Source organism: Cydia fagiglandana, chromosome 20, assembly GCF_963556715.1.
Source record: "Cydia fagiglandana chromosome 20, ilCydFagi1.1, whole genome shotgun sequence".
NCBI lineage: Eukaryota > Metazoa > Arthropoda > Insecta > Lepidoptera > Tortricidae > Cydia > Cydia fagiglandana.
Window position 1 is genome coordinate 7,463,616 of NC_085951.1, and position 25,666 is coordinate 7,489,281.

The 25,666-nt window shown below is 40.2% G+C and overlaps 1 protein-coding gene across 1 annotated transcript; it reads left to right on the plus strand.

The window, feature by feature from the left end:
* The first annotated feature begins 23 nt into the window (after positions 1-23).
* LOC134674616 (protein Red) lies at positions 24-25,094 on the plus strand. The gene is made up of 12 exons (XM_063532733.1): positions 24-277; positions 355-552; positions 1,413-1,476; positions 2,325-2,399; positions 3,508-3,615; positions 4,675-4,742; positions 5,059-5,141; positions 6,128-6,288; positions 12,997-13,147; positions 14,784-14,996; positions 22,175-22,341; positions 22,981-25,094. The coding sequence occupies exons 1-12, from the start codon at positions 129-131 to the stop codon at positions 23,053-23,055; spliced, it is 1,512 nt and encodes a 503-aa protein (XP_063388803.1). The 5' UTR covers positions 24-128; the 3' UTR covers positions 23,056-25,094.
* The last annotated feature ends 572 nt before the right edge of the window (positions 25,095-25,666 follow it).

The following is a 25,666-nucleotide window of genomic DNA, read 5'->3' on the forward strand; positions in this document are numbered from 1 at the left end:
TTAAAAGAAATGATTTGTTTGTAGTGTAGTGTGTGTTATTTTAGTGACACCGTTGCTAACACTACTTATAAACAATAAGTCAGAACAATAAAATTTTGATTTAGGACAGCGCAGGAAATAAATTAATCATGGACGAACATCGCACTGGGGAGGAGACCCCGATGTCTCAGAGGCTCACAAACGAGGATTTCAGGAAACTCCTCATGACTCCAAGGGCTACGCCTGCAGCCGGCGCCCACCCCGCTGGCTCAGTGCGCGAGGCCATGGCCAATGCTGGGTAATAAAAAAAAAACTCAAATGCAGTATAGACCTTTACTCTATATGCTGATGTTTTTTTTTATCACTGCTTTTTAGGTCCATGCCCCCACCAACAGAAAATAAAAGTGAACTTCGGCGTAAGAAAAAGTCGTATTATGCTGCCTTAAAGAAACAGGAAGACAATAAGTTGGCCGAGTTAGCGGAGAAGTACAGAGACAGAGCTAGGGAGAGGAGAGACGGGTCCAATGATATTGGGCCTACTGACCCTACCAGCAATACCAGCAGTGCTTACAGGTAAAAAAAAAAATTAAAACAGTGGTTCTAAGGCATCGGTCTGTGAACCACTAGCAGGTCCAAAAGAAAAATATTTTAACAGAGACTTTGAGGTTTAAAAACGGATATTTGGTTACAATGTTAGTTCCAATTTAGATGAAATAAGTTTAGTATTATTATATTATTGTGAAGTTGTCCATTTTAAATAAAGGATAAGTGTGATTATTCAAATAAACTTATTCTTTTTTCTGATATGGCTTTTAGATCTTTTCTGACAATCGGCACAGAATAAATAATAGTACTAGGTACAGAAGACTCACTCTCTAACAAAACACGTCTGTCACGACCAGCACAGATATGGCTGCTAGGTGGTGACAGCGCCATGCGCGGCCTATGGCAAACCCCTAAATTGAGGTTGGACGGATGTACTTATAGCTACCTGTAGCAAAGCGACGAAATCGCAGAGTGAGCCATGCCTGCAATCGGTTTAGTTTCATTAATTGACCAAGTGTTTTTATTATGTTACAAAAATGTTATTAATAAATAAACACTGTCTAGTAGGAAAAAAAAGTAAGATAATAAATATTATTAATTGTGCCTAAAAAAAAAACATGATGACCATGTTTCACTCAGTATCACTAAAAACAGGTGATTAAATCATAAAAAAAGTGTCTCTTAACACTTTGACTACCAAGAACCCGCCTGGTAGGCACTCGTAATGTTTACTCAGATGCCGGACAACCCGCCCAGCGGGTTGCTTTGTACGCAGATATAGACGACCGGTTTCTGGGGTAGTGCGCCATTTTTTGCCCGGTTGCGAAAGTGTTAAACTGTACCTACTCTTCCAGACAACTTGATTTTATGTGAATTGTTGTTTCCAGAGCTGTAGCACCAGATGTTAAATCAGGAATGGATGCTAAGGAAAGAAGGAGACAACTTATTCAGGTATGCTTATTGCATTCAACTATACACCACCTACAATACCAATCATCATCATCATCATCAGCCTACTCTCGTCTACTGCTGGACATAGGCCTCTCCTATTGCACGCCATTGAGCACGATTTGCGGAAACTGATCCAGCTCTTGCCAGCCGCCTTGCGAAGGTCATCGCTCCATCTAGTCTGAGGGTGTCCTACGCTATGTTTGCCGATGCGCGGTCTCCACTCGAGAACTCGTCTACCCCAACGGTTATCGGTTCTACGGCTAATATGATTGGCCCACTGCCACTTCAGCTTGCTAATCCGACCTACAATACCAAAGGGCAGTTGAATTATATCAGGCTTCAGAAGACCTGGCAAGACAGAAAGAGATGTGATTATAAATTTACCCCCTTATTCATAAAATTTTACGGGCCTGATTTAGTTGAATTATGTTTTATTCCATTCTAACAAATACATAAGTCAAAATGACAGATCAGGACAAACGATTATTACCTAATTGAGGTTTGTAGCGTGTTTATGAATAAAGGGGTTAGTCTCTTAGCCCAAGCATAATATTAAATATTCCTTGAACTGATTTAACTGGCAACTGTCAAATGTTTGCATAGATGGCGCCATGATAATAAAATAATAATAATAAAAAGCTTTTTATTTATCCGCCATCATAGCTTGCCCCTTTTTCTATGAGATTTGGCTTAAAGGGCTGGCATCCAGGGCATTAAAAAAAAACAAAAATTTGACACAATTTTTGGGATTTACAGGACGAGCTATGCTGGCGCCATCTGCTAAATACTTCAATAAAATTCAATACCCATTGCTGCAATAAAATGTAAACAAATTTGTATGTTTTCAGGAATCCAAATATCTTGGTGGTGACATGGAACATACCCACTTGGTGAAAGGACTTGATTATGCTCTATTGCAAAAGGTAAAAACAGTATAAATAAATGTTACAATTGAAGGGATGTTTACAAAAACAACATAACTGACTACACTGGTTGACACCTGAAACGATTAACAATGTTCTTAAAAAAGTGTCAAGCGCTCTAAGCAGTTATGTTGTTTTTGTAAACATCCCTTCAATTCTTTTCATCTAGTAGTTAGTTATTCGGAAGTAGTTAGTTAAGCTGATTAAATTAGGTTGAGTAAGTAGTAAGTCTGCATCTTGTGTTGCTTAAATGATCATTGATCACATTTACTTTACATATAGTAAATTAAATTTAATAGTTATTTGTTTTACAAGGGGGCAAAGTTGTTGTTTAACCGCTCGTGCTAACATTGATACCAGAGCAAGCGAAAGACTCCAAAATTGAACCACGAGCGTAGCGAGTGGTTTGAAAAATGGAATCTTGAGCGTTGCGAGGGTTTCAAAGCACGAGGGTTAAACAAAATTTGCCCCCGAGTGAAACACAAAATTTTTCACCACACCAACCCGAAGCAAATATTAAATGTAAAATATCAAACAAAATCAAACCAAATCAAATCCAAATGAATGTTATTAAATATTTATCATCCAAAGTCATCATTTAAAAGTCAATTCTACCAGCAAACATAAGAAAACAACTCAAAATTTGCATTTGTATACTTTGCCTCACATGTGGATAAAATGCAACTTTGCTATTCGTTTTTGAAGTGCAAAGTAATTCTTTCCGAGCTGGTGTGGTGAAAAATAATTTATTTTATTTTTTGTAAGCTTGCCTGCAAGGTTAGGTTTGGATTCCAGTGAGGACATTTTATTTGTGTGATGAGATACACAGATATACATATATGTTGAGTTGTGTATGTTTTCTTTGTATGTTGTGTGTGTTATTTAAGTACTAACAACGTAACACTTAATGAGTTTACTTTGTTTATTAAAAATATTTATAAATATAATTATTTAAATATAAGCATATGTTTTACTTTTTTTTTAATACGCAAGAACTGTAGAAAAAAAAAAAATTACTGTCTGAAATAAAGGATCATTACATTATTACATATTTTTTATTTACTAAAATCTCAACAATAGGCAGTGATTCAAATATTTGTTTTATCAGGTGCGGTCAGAGATCCAAACGCGTGAGCAAGAGCAGGAGGCCGAGATGGAGCGGCTCGTGTCGGAGCCGCCAGTGGAGGCCGTCAAGGAGAAGAAGGAAGTGGCCCCGGTAAGTATCACACAATTCCCTGACTGAGCTCCACGGAACATCGGTTAAGAGATCCCTGAAAGGGATAAGTTCGCCTTTGTACTAATGATGTGTTCTTTCAATGTTTTATGTGTCTTTTTGTACAATAAAGTGTTTTACTACTAATACTAAAATAAATGTGAGGCACTCGGTTTCAACGTCGAGCATGCTTTTCCTGGCTGAGGCGAGATTGCGAAATTCTATTTTAAATTTTAAGTTAGTTGAATAATGGAATGTTTCAAATCAGGAGGAAGAAAAGTCTAGCAGAAAAGTGCTATGACAGACAAACAGAATTGAAGTGATCCCATGACTGTTCCATGAACCGAGTTTGATATAAAACACTAAGAAAAAAACCGGGCAAGTGCGAGTCGGACTCGCGCACGAAGGGTTCCGTACCATAAAGCAAAAAAAAAACGGAAAAAAATGCAAAAAGAAAACGGTCACCCATCCAAATACTGACCACGCCCGACGTTGCTTAACTTTGGTCAAAAATCACGTTTGCTGTATGGGAGCCCCACTTAAATCTTTATTTTATTCTGTTTTTAGTATTTGTTGTTATAGCGGCAACAGAAATACATCATCTGTGAAAATTTCAACTGTCTAGCTATCACGGTTCGTGAGATACAGCCTGGTGACAGACAGACGGACGGACGGACGGACGGACAGCGGAGTCTTAGGGTCCCGTTTTACCCTTTGGGTACGGAACCCTAAAAACAAAATAAACAGAGATAAAATGTTTGAATTTATTATCAAAACTATACTCTGTATCTTCAGGTATTTAAATAAAAGTAAACAATTCATTTGAACATTTTCCATAACCAACCAAATACAAAATCGCCTGATTCTGTCACTGACTTAAGGAACCATTTGAGGGTAGATCTTGTTTACTTTTATTTAAATACCTAAAGATACAGACTATAGTGTTGTATTTTTATAGTTTTGATTTGAGATTTCTGTACATTTTTCACTTGTAAATGGTAGCCTAGTACTTTAAAAAAAAATTTAAGGCACATTTTCTATGTTTTAATTTTTATTTTTCAGCAGGAAGAAGAGATCCAATTCAAAACACAGATGGGGAAAAATATTTACAACATGGTCATGGATCAGAAGTAAGAAACATATTCCACATTCTAATAAAACTAAGTAACTGCCTATTCAAAGTTGCCGCTTTTATGATAATCATCATACATCTGTTCTGATTTATCTGTTCAGTTGGTTGTGCCCTATTAGTCGGAAATGCAAATAAAATGACATGCAAATTCGACTTGTCTAATGCCTTTAGTGATTGCTGTAATTATTTCTCTAATTTGGAAATTGTTAATTTCAATTACCTATTGGTATGTTTTGCGAGGAAATAAATAGACAGTAACAGTATGTAGTAATGATAACGACGATGTTAAATACGAATCTGTGGTTGTATTGTAGAAACAAGAAGGTGACCCGCAACGAGTTGTTCGCGCCGGGCCGCATGGCGTATGTGGTCGAACTCGACGAGGAAGGTACTATAGGTATGTATCATCAACATCAACGTATTTAGTGTATGTATTTCTTCTACTGACCTAGAATATTACACAAATCCCTCCCTAAGTTTTCTCGGGGGGCTATAATATGGGGTCTAGTCTACAGGTTTCTATAAGGTTGGTAATGCGCATTACCAAGGTTACCGTTGCCTAAGGACGTTTGCAATTAATGCGAGCAGCCTTAGGCAACGGGAACTGCTTACCATCAGGGGCGTTATAAGCTAGTTTGTCACCGACGTAAATATGACGAACTGAGGCATTTCAAGACCACCTGTTGTTACCTCTATCCGATTTTGTTTGTTTATGTTTTTGTACATGTATCGTAAACTGTGAGATGTGCAATAATAATATTATTTGTATAGTATTCTATTTTCCTATTAATGTATTCCTTTCATCAACAGACAGCGACATCCCTACGACGCTGACGCGCAGCAAAGCCGACGTACCCGAGCCAGACGAGCGCAGCTCGGCCGCCAGCGCCAACGACGTCGTGCTAGAGAAGCTCACGCAGATATTCAGCTACCTGCGCCACGGGCGGCACAGGAAACTGAAGAAAACTAAGGTAAGTTAATGTTACACATAGTGTCATCAGACAGCGACATCCCTACGATGCTGACGCGCAGCAAAGCTGACGTGCCCGAGCCAGACGAGCGCAGCTCGGCCGCCAGCGCCAACGACGTCGTGCTAGAGAAGCTCACGCAGATATTCAGCTACCTGCGCCACGGGCGGCACAGGAAACTGAAGAAAACTAAGGTAAGTTAATGTTACACATAGCGTCATCAGACAGCGACATCCCTACCACGCTGACGCGCAGCAAAGCCGACGTGCCGGAGCCAGACGAGCGCAGCTCGGCCGCCAGCGCCAACGACGTCGTGCTAGAGAAACTCACGCAGATATTCAGCTACCTGCGCCACGGGCGGCACAGGAAACTCAAGAAGACTAAGGTAAGTTAATGTTACACATAGTGTCATCAGACAGCGACATCCCTACGACGCTGACGCGCAGCAAAGCCGACGTGCCCGAGCCAGACGAGCGCAGCTCGGCCACGAGCGCCAACGACGTCGTGCTAGAGAAACTCACGCAGATATTCAGCTACCTGCGCCACGGGCGGCACAGGAAACTCAAGAAGACTAAGGTAAGTTAATGTTACACATAGTGTCATCAGATAGCGATATCCCTACCACGCTGACGCGCAGCAAAGCCGACGTGCCCGAGCCAGACGAGCGCAGCTCGGCCGCCAGCGCCAACGACGTCGTGCTAGAGAAACTCACGCAGATATTCAGCTACCTGCGCCACGGGCGGCACAGGAAACTCAAGAAGTCTAAGGTAATTTTTTTTTTTTTTTTTTTTTTTTTTTTTTTTTTTTTTTTTTTTTTTTTTTTTTTTTTTTTTTTTTTTTTTTTTTTTTTTTTTAATGGCTTTTACTCCTTGCTAAATTTAGCAAGGTGGATTCTGCCAATGTCGAGGTATAGACTTTTGACTTGTGAGACGAGAATGTTCGGTTAAATTTTGATTTTTGTGGAAGGATAGACGGGAACCTAAAACAAACAAATTATTGTGGACATCACAGACAAATACATTACATGACACAATTAACACAGTAGCAACATTAGTGAGAAAGAGCGGAAAGCGGATGACAGATTGTTAAGGCAAGCAACATAGCGGATGAAATGGAGGAAAAAAACGTAAAAATTAAATATAGATAGATAGAAGAGCTGTAATAATTAAAGTTTTATATTATGTTCTTGTACATACTTAATAATGACAGAAGTTAGGGGAGGGTCCATTAGAGCGAGAAGTGAGTAAAAGTTAATGGGTCGCGGAATATTTGAAGGTAACACATCATACAAAGAGTAACTGAATCTCGGACAGGAGAAGAAAATGTGATCTACGGTGCCTTCGTCTAACCCACATTCGCACAGTGACGTATCCCGGACCCGTATCTTGGCAAGAAATACAGGGGTACAAACTGGCCCCAAGCGTAATCGACAAATTGTAGACGTGACCCATTTAGGATAGACTCGGAATCTGAAAAACCATGGTTTACGTGGAATATTGGGTTGAATGTGGCCATAATGTTTTCCTACCTCCAATCTGGAAGAATTCCAGAGATTTTGCCACGTGTTAAACATATCAGTCTGTGCATGGCTTAGAAGGTCAGAGCTGTATATCCTGTAGTGACCTGGTGATCCCATCTCAATAGCTCTCTTTGCCCACAAATCTGCAGACTCGTTTCCAGGAATGCCACAATGACCTGGGATCCACCCGAGCACTATTTTTAACCCCTTTGAGTCACATTTTCTTAATAATGTTTTGATCTGAAGTATTAAGGGGAATTTTGCCTTCATTTTAAACTGATTGCCCATAATAGCCTGGAGGCAACTCCTGCTATCTGTAAAAATGATCATTTTTGCTATATTGTGAGAGTCAGCATATGCAATAGCTTCCAAGATGGCAACTGCCTCGCCGGTAAAAATGGATGATTGAGGAGGGCACTTGAACATCAAGACAATGTTATATTTTGGAATCACCACTGCTGCTCCAACACAATTTGCGGGATCATTTTTGGATGCGTCAGTAAACACTGGTAAGTAGCCTTCCCACTTTTCTAAAAGATTTTTAAATTTGTTGTTAGCTCCCGGGTCATTTTTAAATATACCAAGGTCTAAAATAACACTAGGGGTGTAAATTAAAGTTTCAAATTTTGTTTCAAATAAGGGGTTTGTTCCTGATTTATATAATATGGGGTTTATACGGTTTAATTTAGAATAAGAAATAATAATTTTTGGAAAGTCCTTATGCATCCAATATGGGTTTTCAGTGACCAATGAAGCAAGAGCCCGCAAGCGTGTAATCAGCAAGTGATTGGAGTTGGAGATAGCTCTTATGAGGAACCTGTCAGCAAGATATTGTCTACGCAGCACCAGAGGAGGCTCCACACATTCTACTTGCATGGCATTTTTTGGGGAAGATCTCATGGCACCAAGTATGATTCTTAAGCATTTAGCCTGTATTAAATCTAACTTTTGTAAGGATTCCTTATTACATGGTTCTAATATAAAGGATCCATAGTCCATGTGGCTGCGAATAATAGCATTATAAAGTAGCTTTTGACAATATGGATGAGAACCCCACCAAACTCCTGATAGAGCTCGCAAAATATTGATTCCTTTTTCACACTTGTCCTGTATATATTTCAGATGAGGTTTTCCACTCACTTTTCGATCCAAGATGATACCCAGAAATTTGGTTGATTCTTTATTGGGAATGCTTTCTTCACCATAATGAACATCTGCAGTTGGCATGTTCCTTTTGCGACTGAAGGTCACAGCACAGCTCTTGGAAGGTGACAAAGACAGACCATGCTCTTCAAGCCAATCCTTCAGGTAACTCAGGCCCATGTTCAACCTTGCAGACGCCGTATCAACAGATTTTGCAGAAGTGTAGAGGATTAGATCATCTGCATACTGTAGAATGTTACAGAAGGGCAACACAGATTGTTCCAAATCATATGTATATATGCTGTAAAGTATTGGACTAAGAACGGATCCTTGAGGAAGGCCCTGCCACAGTGTACGAGGAGAAAGATAAGAGCTGCCATCACGGATTTTGATGGTTCTTCCTATGAATAGATTGGAGACAATTTGTACAATCTTCACGGCAATGCTCAGATGTAGCATTTTTGCTCTGAGCACCGGAAGAAGGACATTGTCATAAGCTGCTGAAATATCAAGAAAACATCCTAGAAGGTCCTCATTGTTAGAAAGCGAAAGTCTGATATCCGTGGTTAGTATGTTTAAGCTGTCCATTGTGCTCCTACCTTTTCGAAACCCGAATTGGGTGTTTGCTAACAGTCCCCTGCTCTCGACGTACCACTCTAGCCTATTCTTTACTAGATGCTCAAGTATCTTGCCCATCGTAGTGGAGAGCGCAATCGGTCGGTACGAGCTGGCCTCTTGTGGATTTTTAGTCGGTTTCAGTATTGGGATGATAATTTGAGTTTTCCAATCTTCTGGGATCTCTCCTGAGTCAAACACGTGATTCAGAATGCCAAGGAAGTATTCCTGTGAGAATGAGCTCAGTTCTGTTATGAAACAGTAAGGAATACCATCTTCTCCTGGTGAAGTGTTGCGTAGTCCATCCAAAGCTATTTTGAGCTCCGCAACCGAAAACGGTTCGTCAAAGGAGGTCGACGTAGGAGGGAGTGGTGGTGACTCTACGCAGGATAATTCTGGGGCAGTTGGGGGTGCCAGTTTGTCAGCAAAGTCCAAAAGCCAAGATGACCTGTCAGAAGAACATATGACATCCGGTTTAAAAGACCCTCTGAACCGCCTTATATTTTTCCATACGACTGATGGGGGAGTTCTAGGGGACAAGCTCTCACAGAACCCTTTCCAACTCTTCTTCTTTGTTTTGGACAATAAGCGTTTAGTGCGGGCCGAGGTTTTCCTGAAATTGATGAAGTCCTCTATGTCACCTGATTCATTAAATCTTTGTTCAGCTTCATCTCTCTCTTTCACGGCAGCTGTGCAGTCAGCATTCCACCATGGAGGTGAAAGAATTTTATCCTTTTTGTTTTTTTTCTGGGGGATAAACTTATCAGCTGCTTCTAAAAGTAAATTTTTGAATTTTGAGTAATTTTCCGTATTGTCATTTAAGTTAGAGTCCCATTCTTTAATTTTTGTTTCGACATAAAGTGAAAATTTCGACCAGTCAGCTGATTGTAATCTGTATTTTAGAAGCGGTTCAGGAGACGGGGATGGAAGAACAGATGAGGGCTTGGAAATAACAATGGGAAAGTGATCGCTGCCATAGGACTGACGAAGCACAGTCCAAGATAACAATGAGGCCAAATTAGGGGAGCAAGCTGACAAGTCGGGAACGGATTGTGGGTTCTGGCCTGGATAGACTCGATGTGTGGGCGAACCGTCGTTTATAATGCAAACGTTGATTTCATCGAAGATTTCTAACAAGAGTGACGAAAACCCATCCGAATGGTATGATCCCCACGAAATGTTGTGTGAATTAAAATCGCCTAAAACTATATGAGGAGGAGGGACAGAGGTTAGGATCGAAGATAATTCAGGAATAAGGTCAAGTTCTGGGTGAGGAATATATATTGAAATGAAATTAATGCCCATAACTTTAGCAGCTACGGCATTAATTTCATTTCCATGAGGAGGTAGGGGAATTTGAGAGAAGGGGTAGGATTGCTTGATCAACAAAGCGCATCCTGCACGTCCATCGACGCGGTCATCCCGGAGGCATGAGAAGCCCGGGAGTCTAAACCGAGACCCGGGTCTAAGCCACGTCTCCGAGATGGCCGCGACAGACACAGAATGGTTGTTGATCAGCTGGATGAGGTCTGGTTTTTTAGGAATAATACTCCGGCTATTCCATTGAAGAAATGTGGCCTGGCGGTCCATGGTGGTGAGGGAAGGAGAGTTTTTCTACTAGGGTCAACATTAAAGGTGCAACGTCGTTCGGTAGTATATCACTCCATTTTGCGATGATATTCGTTAACAGTTTAAGGAGGAGCTCCATGAGGTCCTCATTAGGAGTTTCTCTGGTGTATGAGTTATTGAGGGCTTGTCCATTAGGGGTTTGGGATGGAGGGGGTCGGACTATATTGTTATGGGCTTGTTGGTCATAACCTGGGGATAAGGAAGGTCTTGACCGAGGTGACAAAAATACTGTCTTGCGGTGAGAGGTTCTGGGAGGGGTAGAACTGGTAGAAGGTAAGTCTGTTAAGTCAACGGGAGATTGTGATGGGGGGGAAAATTCTCTTGTGGGGCCAAACATTATATTTGCAACGTCCGCATAGGGTCTACGAGTTACAACTGGGACTTGTGTGGATGCTTCAGCATATGAAATATTTCTTTCAGACATTATCAGTTTGATGGTCTTTTGTCGGTGATGTTCTGGGCAGTTTCTGTCAGTGGCATAATGTCGGGCAGTGCAAAAAATACAGGATATGTGTTCGGGAGCTACATTACACCCATCACCCGGGTGTTTCTGGGCACATTTGTAGCAGCGGGCATCTGAGCGACATTGAGTCTGGATGTGTCCAAATCTAAGGCATTTTCGGCATTGAATTGTTGGCAGTAGGTATACCTCCACAACTAGAGAAGTATAATAAGCAAATATTCTAGATGGCAGAGTTTCACCTTCAAAGGTAACTACTACAGTCTGGGTTGGAACCCAGGATGGAGAGCCATCCTCCTTGGTCACTTTCCTTTGTAGTCGACGCGCTTTCAAAATCCTACCTTTACCTTCTATTAAATTTGTACCCTTAACAAAATCAGTCATGGACCAATCTGTTGGAACTCCTCGAACTAGACCCATACGAGATATGTTGTATGTTGGTATGTTTGCTGATAGTTTATATTTATCTAGCATAGGGTTTTTTAAGATAGAGTTAGCATCAACGGCTTTATTGAATGTAACTGAAACTCTATTGCGACCTACAGATTTTATCCCGTCCTTCTTAATATTTGTGACATTTGCCTGTGTTAAGAGCATACCTACGTAGATGGCTTTCAATGTTGACCTGGAGTCAGTAGAAGATTCCTTTGAGATGTGTACCACAAATGGGCCATCGTCGTCTGCATTGTATCCTCGGCCTTCTGTGTCAAGATCAGGGTGTTTGTACAAAAGTGGGTTAGCATTCTCATCGCGTTGTTTATCTACATGGGGGTTGGTGGCATCCTCATTTACTATTGTTACCTGTTCCGAGACCTCTTTGTGGACGTCTGTTGTAATTTTTTTAAGAGCCGGTTCTTGTGGACTACTGACCGGTGATAAGTCTAATGTTTGCAAGTTTCTTTTTCTAGAATTATTTTCAATGTCCATACCTACCATAACATTAGAGTTACCATCGGTCTCGTCAGGGGGCTTTTCCTTCTCATTCCCCTCCATTGGCCCTAAGGCCAAAAAGGCCTTACCCTAGTTTTATATCAGAACAAATGTATTAATAACCTAATTTATGTAAATAAACCTCAACCAAGTTAATAAATAAGGATGAAATTTACAAAGGATGTTATTTATAAAGGAAAATAACCTAAAAATGAACAGACTCACACGGCACTTCTGTCAAAAGTCCTAAGGTAAGTTAATGTCTGACATATCGTATCAACAGACAGCTAGAGCCACCGACCTCGTGCAAGAGAACTCACACAAATATTCAGCTACCTACGCCACGGACGGCGCAGGAAACTCAAGAAGACTAAGGTAAGTTAATGTTACACATAGTGCCATCAGCCAGCGACATCCCTACCACTCTGACGCGCAGCATAGCCGACGTGCCGGAGCCAGACGAGCGCAGCTCGGCCGCCAGCGCCAACGACGTCGTGCTAGAGAAACTCACGCAGATATTCAGCTACCTGCGCCACGGGCGGCACAGGAAACTGAAGAAAACTAAGGTAAGTTAATGGTTCACATAGTGTCATGAGACAGCGACATCCCTACCACGCTGACGCGCAGCAAAGCCGACGTGCCCGAGCCAGACGAGTGCAGCTCGGCCGCCAGTGCCAACGACGTCGTGCTAGAGAAACTCACGCAGATATTCAGCTATCTATGCCACGGGAGGGACAGAAAACTCAAGAGAACTAAGGTAAGTTAATGTCTCTGTAAGATAGGATATGGTTACGGAGAAGAGGCTCCGGGTGTTCCGACGCTGGCAGGACGTGAGACAGACGGACAGACAAACAGACAGGCAGACGAACAGACAGACAGACAGACAGACGGACAGACAGATCGACAAAGGCAAGTAACAGAGTCCCGTTTTCACCCTTGGGGTACGGAACCCTAAAAACGAGAATACATATATGTTTTGTTATTTCAGGACAAGAACGCAGAAAAGGGTCGCAACGAGGACTCGATATACGGCGACATCGGCGACTATGTCGCCGGCGAGCGGCGCGAGCGAGAGAGACGGGACGAGCGGCCGAGGACGGGCTACTTCGACAAGCCCGTCGAGCAAGATAAGGAGGAAGGTGAGATAGTTGGTCAAACCTAATTTGTCAGTAAGGCACTTGTCCCACCGCCGACGATGAGCGATAAGCGAGTAGAACGATAAACTAGAAACGAGTGGGCGAGCGGCGAGAAGCGAGTGTTAGCTCCAACAGTTTTGTCGCTCGGCTATAGGCGAGTGTTCGAGTGCGACGGGCTATTATTCGCGTCACTCGCTCGGGCGGTGCAGCGTAGCTGAACACGCAGACGTCGCAGACTTGTTCAAACTACGAAGCGAGCATCGCCGAGCGAGTACCGCTGAGCTAGTTTTGTCTTATCGCGGCGACAAACTAGTAGAGCGTGTGTTCTCGCCGGCAGTGTGAACGGCCAGCGATGAACTATATGTGTCTCTTTTACTAACACAGGATCCTAATCTTTTGTTCGTTTCTTGGGCAAGGAAATCGCCGATAGTTAATCGCTTACTCGCTCTTGGTGGGACAAGTGCCTAAATAAGAACAAAAACACTATCCTCATCCTTTTCTTTTGGGTGCTAGTACTAGTGTAATACAAAGATTGTTACTGTACGTTTTTGGCTCTTATTACGTTAATAGTATTCGACCTGACTGGCTCTAATTAAGGGCCACTTGCACCATTCACTAACCCGGGGTTAACCGGTCAAAACTGGAATTATCATGGTTGCCAGTACAATTTGACACTGGGTTAACGGTTTAACCGCTTAAACCCAGGTTAGTCGGACGGTGCAAGTGGCCCTAAGAGTTTTCTCGTTTAACTTGATTGCAGCTCTAATTGGTTGTATATGGCCAATGTGACGTTTAGCGTCGCATGAAGTAGATTCGCGTCGGTAGATTGAATAGTAGTAGTAGTAGTGTAGGTATAATTTATTTTATATTTTATAAAATTTTGATTAGAAATAATGGTAAACCGTTACATACCCGTCTTTTTAGGTTAGGGTTTTTACTAGGAAAACCCGCTATTTCTCTTGTCTACTTAATAGATAGACGAGTCGTCATTCAGGCTTCAATTTCAATATACACCTCCTCCTCATACACAGTCAAATAAGCAATAAACATTTCTATACACCGTGTTTTTATTGAATTCCGTTAACTTCGGGGTATGGTTAAGTACGTTTAGGAGAACTAAATGCCGTAGTTAATTTTCATAAAAAAATTTTCTTTTTCCTTTTATTTTACAAAAAAAAGGTATGAAAAATAATTAAATGTAGCATATAGCGTTGTTGTAACACGGACATTACATTTAACTCAACCAAACAATTGAAATCTGTGACATATCAATGTCATTTCGAACATCGATCGACCGAGATTGTACTTAAGTTTAGTAGCAAATGTATGAACTCATTCTAAACACTAATCAATATGTAAACCGGGCCTAAGGCAAGTGTACACGCTTGCAGAGGATGTATAAGAAAAAAATAAACTATTGATTATCTCCGAAATGGAGTTAATTAGAATATCGGTGTCTTTGAGAAAGTTGCTTGATTTAAGCTCAGGAATGCACCCTTGCAATTAACGGAAAAAAAAAACACGGTGTATATGTTTTTACCAGGTCTTAAGAGATGATTCGAATTTTGCTAGCTTAGCACACTGGCATGTGTCGAGATTTCTTGTTTTTCCATCAAACAAAACTCATGAATTTTTGCAGGCCCCGGTCCCCTGCCCCGGCGCGCCGGCGCCGGCCCCAACCCCGAGGAGCGCGACAAGCGCTCCGCCGCGCTGCTGTCGCGCCTCGCCGCCGAGCCCGAGGGCTACGCCGAGTGCTACCCGGGGCTGCGCGAGATGGACGACGCCATCGACGACTCGGACGACGAGGTCGACTACACCAAGATGGACGCCGGCAACAAGAAGGGGCCTATAGGTGACTCCACAGATTACACACCGCGCTATGAAGCGTTGACATAGAGCATGTCTGAGGTCACCACATAGGCGCAATCTATGTACATGTACACTTTTGGCAGCGGTTCGTCATAAATGAACTACGAGCGATCGGGTTGAGCTGGAGCGAGGTCAGAAGGGTCACAGAAGATAGGAAGGCGTGGCTCGAGCTTGTGAAGGTCCTTTGCACCTCTGGGGTACCATAGGACAACAACAACAACATGTACATGTAAAGTGCTACAAGTCGAGCAGCACGATTGAGTTGAATTCTACACGATATTATAGTATAACAGCCCTATGCCTCCTGTATCATAAAAAAAAATTGCCCGTAGTAATGTAAACACAGTGTATATGCCATCATATATCTCTAGTTTGCTTTCTTAATTAATTGACCAACGGAACATGAGAATTTTTTAGTCGATTTTCTCAATGACAATGTCATTTGAGATGATTATACGTTGAAAGTTGATATTTTTGCACAATTAACGCATTATGTTCTGTAAGAGTAAAAACACCAGAGCACCACTTATTAACAAGATTTATTAGGGAATCACAAATATGAGAATATAGTTCTGAAAAAATATGCCAAGACGCTCTCGCGTAGAACCAATCTAAGATGGACGACCACCTCTAGTGATGTGACCTTGCCGGTTACCGTAGTGATGTCAAACACCGATGAAATGACGACCCCACCGTTTAGCTCGGCCATCTTCTGACCCGACCTACGTCCCGTCAGGTCACCGTTATCAAGGCCGCCACTGAAGACTGCCGCAGCCAACGCAGTCGCAGCAAGCTGGGCCTTCACCAGGTGGCGGTAGCCTCCACCAGTTCATTACTGGTTGGCTCCTCCGTTGAGTTGGCTCCTCAACTGGTGGGAGGCTAATGTGGGACACGTCTCATGCATGTGCATAGGTGCCCTCCAATACAGCACATGTAAACAGTACAAACTCTTATTCACGAAACTCTGTAACATACATGTGAAAAGCCTCAGTTCCTTAATATAACCAAGGCGTTATAATTCACCCTAGCGCCATCGATAGGCTTTGCATTAGCATACCACAATGTTGTTCAAAATAATCATGATAAGGTTTCGACGATATATTAATGCGCAAATGGCACAGTTAGACCCTTTGATCACAGGTCCGGCTTGATAGCCATAAAATTATACTGTAATAACCATCACAGTCAAAAGGTCTACTTCTGTAAATACATGAGAAAGATGCAGTTATGATTGGACAGAACTCATGAGCACTCTTTAGCAACACTGTTAATAAATTACATAATCACCCTTAATGGCGACGTAATCAAGTAGGTACTTCATGTCACCGCTTTCTAGCATCGTGACTAATGGCATATAACCACAGATTTGATTATTGGACAAAAAGAAAACATTACCGTGTTAAAATACCACATGCAGGCTAGAATATCACTGCCCTTGTAGGGGCAACGACCGTAGAAGTCAGCCCTTCACAATAAGGCTGTCACGGAGCCCATTGCACGCACTCATTCTACTGGGCATCTTGAACAGGCACTACCTCAACGTCTACTGGATCCGGAACTGCGCCAGCGATCTCTAGAAGGTATTAGTGCAAGCAACCCTTTCAAGGTAACCTTGAGATCATCAGTCTTAAGGTCATTTAAATATCCTTTTGTAAACAAAGTCTCAAGCCAACCTCTCAAGGTCAACAACAAATAGTACGATATAGATAAAACAGTTATCGGTAGTAGAAATAATGGTCCTCTTAAGGATAATCTCATATCACATACAATGGACCGCCTCTTAAGGCCTACACTGCAGATACCAGGAACAAACTAGCATCTTAAGAATAATACTATGTTATAAGCAATGGACCGCCTCTTAAGGCCTACACTGCAGAAACCAAAAACAACTAGCCTCTTAAGGATAGTATTGTCATCAGCAATGGACCGCCTCTTAAGGCCTACACTGCAGAAACCAAAAACAACTAGCCTCTTAAGGATAGTTAATACTATGACATAATTGTCATCAGCAATGGACCGCCTCTTAAGGCCTACACTGCAGAAACCAAAAACAACTAGCCTCTTAAGGATAGTTAATACTATGACATAATTGTCATCAGCAATGGACCGCCTCTTAAGGCCTACACTGCAGAAACCAAAAACAACTAGCCTCTTAAGGATAGTTAATACTATGACATAATTGTCATCAGCAATGGACCGCCTCTTAAGGCCTACACTGCAGAAACCAAAAACAACTAGCCTCTTAAGGATAGTTAATACTATGACATAATTGTCATCAGCAATGGACCGCCTCTTAAGGCCTACACTGCAGAAACCAAAAACAACTAGCCTCTTAAGGATAGTATTGTCATCAGCAATGGACCGCCTCTTAAGGCCTACACTGCAGAAACCAAAAACAACTAGCCTCTTAAGGATAGTTAATACTATGACATAATTGTCATCAGCAATGGACCGCCTCTTAAGGCCTACACTGCAGAAACCAAAAACAACTAGCCTCTTAAGGTTAGTATTATGTCATCAGCAATGGACCGCCTCTTAAGGCCTACACTGCAGAAACCAATAACAGATGGTGACAAGCAACAGACCGCTCCTTCAAGCCTTTGTTGCGATTACCGGCGCCAGGAACTAGCCTCTTAAGGATAGCATCCCTTGCCAAGACAAAAGTAACAGCCTTTCTTAAAGAGCACACAATAATTAAAGCTCTATAACAGACATTGAAGCAACCGGTAGAATTATGAACCAGCCTTTAGAGTAAAATGGTTAACAGTGAGGTGGCATAAAATAACATATCGCAAGCATTACCATGGTTACTACAATATTTAATCAAGCACAATGTGTTTATTTTCTAGGTTTTGTCGGCAAACCCGTTAACAAAACACATTAGTATGACAACAGTAACCCAGTTCTAAATCTGGAATAAAACAAAATCACAACTCGGTTCCTAATCCGAGAGTATGAAATATAAATAATAACTCAGTTCTTAATCCGAGTGTTCAATAAAAGTATAACTCAGTCTTAGTCTGAAAATATAGCCAGTTCTTAATCTGAAAACGGTACCTGAAATAACAGCATTTGCCTTCATTAGTCGGCAAACCCGTTAACAAAACACATTAGTATGACAACAGTAACACAGTTCTAAATCTGAAATAAAACAAAGTCACAACTCGGTTCCTAATCCGAGAGTAAGTAATATAAATAAAATAATAACTCAGTTCTCAATCCGATTCAATCCGAGTGTCTAATAAAATTATATCTCAGTTCTTAATCTGAGAATATACTTGTCGTCAGTTCTTAATCTGAAAACGGTACCTGAAATAGCAGCATTTGGCGTTAATATGGAAAATATAAGATAATAAGCAGTTGCTACTATGCAACCAATGTAAATGATCATGTGCAACTTGGCGTGCCTCTTCCGTGCCCCTAAATAAAGGCCACACTCTTACTATACCACGGTTGAACTACAGTAGACCCTGAACAGAAATTCATGTTATCGAGGTTCCTCTGTTACCCAGGTTCGCCTTACCGAGGTTTCACAAATTGTATTTTTCAACCATCATGAAAGTGTGTATTGATAATGATCAATCAACCGAATCAATGGCACATATGCTTAAACCATAAAGCTTCCGATTCCAAGACACACATGGTTGATATTCTTCAGCTGTATATGTGCATTTTATGTGTAGGTAACTCATCACATCATCTTATACCTGCACAAAACTAAATAATTTTGTTAAATGCCATGCAAGCACACATTTAAAAGTAAATGAGTTCATAACATAATAAACCACAATTTATGCAGTTTGCAAAACAATGAAATAGATACTTAGTGAACCCACAAAATTTGTGAAACATTATTATTATTATTTGTTTGTCCTTTCCGGATCTCGGGACCATGGGGTCCCGGACTTTTGGGAGGGGTGCGTGGGGCCGAAGCCAACAGCGCAGAGGCCCTTTAAGACAATTTAATCTAAAAGCAAGGGATACACGTGGCGGATACCATCCCCGAGCGCACAATATGATACATCCGGAGATGGTCCCCGCCAGGTGCAAAGACTATTGGAGTGCAGCACTTTTGTGCTGCGATGGGAACTAAGGTCATAGGCTATTGATTTGAATGTTGGATGGACTGGATATCGGGCTATGGGATGAGACTAGCGGACACCTGCCGTGACAATCAGTCTCAATATTGTTAAAGACAGGTGGTGACTCGCCAACTCATTGAGTGGGCCCCGCAATGGCCGCACGCACAGTGCGACAACAGGGCAACACTTTGGAGTGGCTGTAAAGTTGTCGAGAGGTGAGTCTGCGGTGTGCCAGATCCCGGTAATCCGTTCAGCAGGCCGCCGGCGTTATGACATTTTACACTTCCAACCTGGAGCATAGGTCCCGCTCTTGCGACTCCACTCTGGCCGGCCGGTCAAGGCAAGCACAGAGGCGAGGGCCAGATGAAAGTGCCCTCTGGAATAGGGGTCCGCGGTGTCGCCACTCACCGTCAGCTCGCCACAAGCTGCCCCCGCGGGGTTATTATTATTATTATTTTTAACTTCTGATTTATGAAACCCAGAAGCAATAAAAGAGTACTGTTGTATAATGCAAACAGTACCATAACACACTACAAGTTCAGACGAAAACCGTTAATAACTTCAAACAGTAGCTCATGAAATGATATCCTTCGGTCAATGTTCATTAGTAGTGAATGGGTTAAAATAGTTACTTAGAAAGCTTTAACCTTTAACCAAACTATTTACCTTCGTTTAATATTCATCCATTTAACACTCAACTGACGGGTACGTTTAGAGTCCAGTAGCACTTGCATGTAAAAGACAAGTATATTATGTAGACCGTCAAAGTCCATATTGACTCCTGGAAGTATTTACCTCGCTTACCATTAGCAACAACCTGCTTTATCAGTGTCATATTCAGCTCAGTAAATAAATATTTAGTTCAATATGTCCATCTCTTTCATAAGATTTAAACCTTGAAAACTCCTGTAATCATACTTCACCGGTGCAAATATTATAAAGTTATGATCAAAACTTCACCAGCAATCAAGTTTTGTTATAAGGAAATGCATCTGAAAAATACTGCTAGAACACAAATGATTATCTTTGTCAATAACTCAAACGCTTGATAATGTAATGCCAATAAAATTTTCATTAGTTTGGTAAGTCTGTTTAAATATATGTCTTTGGTACATTTTATAACATGACATTTTGTGAAAAATATTTGCAATGCAAACATAAACCAACATCCCTATGAACAAAACAATCACAACACAACATACTATAAGTTGTATGGAATGGTTGGATAAACATTTTATTCATAATTAATAAAATAATATGTACAGACAGACAGAAATTATCCTTGTTACTTTCCTTGCCATTTTTACTGAGATACTGCCTTTTACTATAGCAGTATGTCTCCAACTTAATATGAATTGCAAGGATGTATGAGGTTATATGAGATATGGAACATCTTTTTTAAAATATTCAGCCCGAGGAGGCTCCGGAAACATGGAGTGACTAAACCTGTCACAGACAATACTAACCAGCTACAAATAGATGCCAATAATTCCTTTTGCTTATTCACAAAGCGCATTTTACCAACCCTGTCCATATAACACATACTAACCATTAGTATCCATGTAAAACATGAACAATCATTTTATTTCTAAATAAATACCTCATTTTCCATGACATCAGAGATTAGTCACTTATCAACATTTTCTGCATATAATGAATTACTTGAACATAATATAACTGGCATCCATAACCAACTAACTTTGAAATATTATCCATGTCGATTTGGGTTCATTATAGAGATCTGAGCTGATAGGCGCTCTAATGCCTTCAACGGTATGGTAATTCACTTCAAGAATCATTGCTGTCAAATTTCTGGAAATTACACAACTCAAAAACATACTAACAAAGCATTATTTCAGTTGCAATAAGCATGTTTTACACACACACATATGTGAAACAACAATTCACTTTCCTTACCGGTTTGTGTCTTTGAAAACTTGGAATCTATTTTAATTTGACTGTAAAGGGAAAGTATTAAGTAGCACTCATTGATAATTGTGAAAGCATAATATCACCATACACATAGTATCAATCAAGGCTAAATTTATATTACCAAACTTGTTTGTATGACTTTTACTTGAATGGGTTTCTCACCGCACACAACCATTAGAAAATGATCATAGCATTGTGTTAATATGTCATGTGTATATAATCACATTATGTTATGTATCTGAAAGCACATGAATCACAAAAATAACACAACATATAAGAGAAGCAGTGAATATTTACCACTATGGCCGGGGCCATTCCGGGGAACGTTCCAGGGAACATTCTTATCTGTTGGATCAACGACTTCTTACCTGAGTTAACTTTAATTCTTACTTTGTAATCCCAAGGATTTCTTTTATTCATACCATACTGTCAGCCTATGTCTTGTAATCTTCTGCTGTGAATATTGTAATACATATTCATCATCATCATGGAATCAGCCTTATTACACTGTCAATATGTATTTTTTTTTTAGCCAGACATGTTCATTGATGATGGACAGTAAACTGAAATAGATATCTGAAAGTAAACACAACAAAAGGCAAAGGTACAGTACGTCGGCAGCCGACAGTGGTTTAGTAGGTTAGTTAGGTTATCCTTGTAAGTTTATCCTTGTAGGTCTTAGACGGTAAGACCTTGTATATTTTAATCCCTAACTGATGAGTGGTGTTGATGCGTTTACTCATTACAATCAGTTTCATTATTTTATATAACGATAACGTTCAATAACAATGAAACAGGAAAGGACTACGCCCGGTTAATTTTGTATTGTCAATTTCCGACAAATTATATCGCAGTAGGCGAAAAGTTCACATCGCACTTCTGAAGCTGTAAGAGTAAAAACACCAGAGCACCACTTATTAACAAGATTTATTAGGGAATCACAAATATGAGAATATAGTTCTGAAAAAATATGCCAAGACGCTCTCGCGTAGAACCAATCTAAGATGGACGACCACCTCTAGTGATGTGACCTTGCCGGTTACCGTAGTGATGTCAAACACCGATGAAATGACGACCCCACCGTTTAGTTCTTTAATTCATTTAAAATCCAATGTATCCAACAAATTATTTATTTGTTATTTTTCAGGGCGATGGGACTTCGACACGCAAGAAGAGTACTCCGCCTACATGAGTAGCAAGGAGGCGCTGCCAAAGGCGGCCTTCCAGTACGGCGTGAAGACACAGGACGGCCGCAAGACAAGGAAGACCAAGGATAAGAGCGAGAAGGCAGAGCTCGACAGAGAGTGGCAACAGGTCAGTATTTGAGCTGATTTATATTTTGTTGTAATTTTTTTTGTCAGTGTTCGATAAAATTTGAATAGAAAGAGTTCCTGATTCTCAACAATATAAGCGCAATTTCACAGTATGTCCCTAAAAAAACAACGGGTTGCACTCCGGGAGTGCCGGCAGAAGTGAAAACTCAATGACATTGTAACAGTTTTTCGATCAGGTCGTCTTACGAATCTTACGGTCACGTGACCTGTCGCGAGTTTAACATTTTTTCCCCATCACAAAAAGTGCACAGGGGCGCTAAAGAAGTTTTCACTTCAAAAATCTTGTGAGTTATGAAAACGATACTATTTTAGTAACCCAACGGAAAATTACATAGGTTATTTTTTTTCCGGATTAAATTAGTTCAGTAGAATAGACTTTTTGATTTATAATAGCCATATAGATTACCTATCAGTCATATCACAAGAATTTTTATTGCCAAATTTTGCAGTCATGTTTTTCTATTTGCGCGATGTTGGCGCCCGAGCGTTTACATTCATTATTTGACAATATAAAAAAATCATGAGAGAATTCATTATTTTCCCACGTACTATACGATTTCTCTTTTAGTTTCTGTATCTTTCACATGACCCTAAACTAATTCAATTTTTTATTTCTCAGATTCAAAATATAATTCAAAAACGCAAGGCGCCTGCTACGGGTGACGAGCCAGGTTACAAGACCCCGAAATACTAGCAAAGGTTACTGATTTCACTTCTAACCGTAGTTTGGAATTATACAAGTATTTGCTTTTTTGACCAAAATAGTGTAAAGTGTAAACCTTTGTGTATGCCAAATTATGCTTAGCAGTTTATGACCTTATAGATATAGGTTTAAAGTTTAAAATGATAGGCGCAATGAGCTAAGAAACATTTGAGAAGACATCTTAAAATGATTAGTTCCTTTGTATATTCAGTATGTATGTGACGAGAATAAGAGTGGTATTCCATCTGTCCAATGTGTATTTTCGTCTCACATGTTGCTCAATGAGACAGTGAGACGCAATGCATATTGGACAAAGAAATTGGACAGGTGGAATACCACCCTTAGGTAAATGGTAAATATGGATGCTTGATAATGGTAATAGGGATTATATTTATCGTCAGATTTTTATAAAATTTGGTGGATGAATAGCCCTGTTCTATAGCAATTTCAACGTATGTCCTAAACTTTTTTGCTGTGGTTTACGAAAATGTACCTATGGTATTTTATTTTAGTAACACATTGGACAGTTACATACCTTTTTTTTTGACTGTTTTGATTTTATATTAATTCCGCGCAGAAGAAAGAGCTTTTCAAACCATTTAAATATCATCCATATTAAAAATGGGCCGAAAAACCTAACACAAAAGTGTTGCAGATTTATGAGTATTAAATAAAAGTAATGTTGCATTTTGACCGTATTGTTTTAGTGAATTCGTAAAAAGTAACTTGGTACATGGCAATAATAAATAAAAAACCGGGCAAGTGCGAGTCGGACTCGCGCACGAAGGGTTCCGTACCATACCGTACCATAATGCAAAAAAACAAAACAAAAAACAGCAAAAAAACGGTCACCCATCCAAGTACTGACCCCTCCCGACGTTGCTTAACTTTGGTCAAAAATCACGTTTGTTGTATGGGAGCCCCATTTAAATCTTTATTTTATTCTGTTTTTAGTATTTGTTGTTATAGCGGCAACAGAAATACATCATCTGTGAAAATTTCAACTGTCTAGCTATCACGGTTCGTGAGATACAGCCTGGTGACAGACGGACGGACGGACGGACGGACGGACGGACAGCGAAGTCTTAGTAATAGGGTCCCGTTTTACCCTTTGGGTACGGAACCCTAATAATGGAGGCTTGAGAAATCTAAATAAGGTTCTTGGAATTAGGGCCGTATTACGGGTCGTGTTGGTTTAAGTTTACCTAGTTAGCAAGTCGCATGACTACAGTTTACTTTTACTTAGAATTTAAACGCGTTACTATGAGTGCGCGCTGTAACAAAGAATATTCATATTCAAATAGGAATATGTATATAATCACGACAAAAGAACACTAAAGTTACAAGCTTACCAGAAAGTCATAAGTCCGTTGGATGTTATAATGATGATATTTAACAATAATAAATCATAAAATTAAATAAGCACCAGGTCACGCATAAATATAAACAAATTTCAACACTTAGTACTAATTTAAACTATCAAATAGAGGTCCACCTCTTTTGCTCTAGCATTTAACCGATATATGTAAAATACACTTACAGTCTGTGACATGAAAGTTTAGTTTTGTACAGGTTCTGGTATCGTCTTGGGTCGTCCCATTCGTTTTTCGTCAAGTTCTTAAATTAGTCCTATTCTGCTTTCGTCACTCATTCTACATTGAAAGCCACCGACGATTGTGACGAATGTAGAATGAGTGACGAAAGCAGAATTTTAGGACTAATTTAAGAACTTGACGAAAAACGAATGGGACGATCCAAGACGATACCCAGGTTCTAATAATATTCCTTAAGATTCTTTGGGCGGTGTATAAGTATGTCTGTAACTAACTGTATTTCTCGTGGCTCATTTTCTTTGTACAATAAACCATATTAGTTGTACTGTACACTTAATTGTGGACGGTAGTTTTTTAGTGTACGACTAAGTACGCATAAATGTTTGTGTTTTGAACTCTGGGAAAATGTAATAATACATTATTTGATTTTGTTGTAAATATAGTATAATTTTCCTAATAAATAACTTTAAGATGCAATTCGCGTGCTTATTTATACTGACACTGTTGTGAAAGATTTTACAGAATTTTTGCAACTGAATTTGAATTTTACATTCTGCCCTCAAAATAGCATCAAAAAGAAATAACTTAGAAAATCGAATTTTCGGTTATATGTAGAATTTAAGGTATAAGTTAGCGATTTGAGAAACCGCTAATTTGCTTAGCAGTCTCAGGTGATACCGAGCGAGAGAGATTTTTGATTTGTTCCAATTGCTTCACTAATCACTCTGAACCAAATGATATTATAAATTACTAACTTGTTAGGTAATATGTTGGTCGTTACGGCCTATTTAATATTAATTATTATGCCATTAGAGTTATAAAACTAGAAATGGCTAATTATATCGACCTTCGCCTAGAGAAAATTCCGTTTGAACGCAAGGTAACGATTTGATTTGAATATTCAGTTGTTAAAATGTACTAACATATCAGATCTACCGATAAGCTGTTTACTATGGAATGTAGGAAGTGGGTGTAATCCATAAGTGTCATCATCATCATCTCAGCCATAAGAAGTCCACTGCTGAACATAGGCCTCCCAATACAGATTC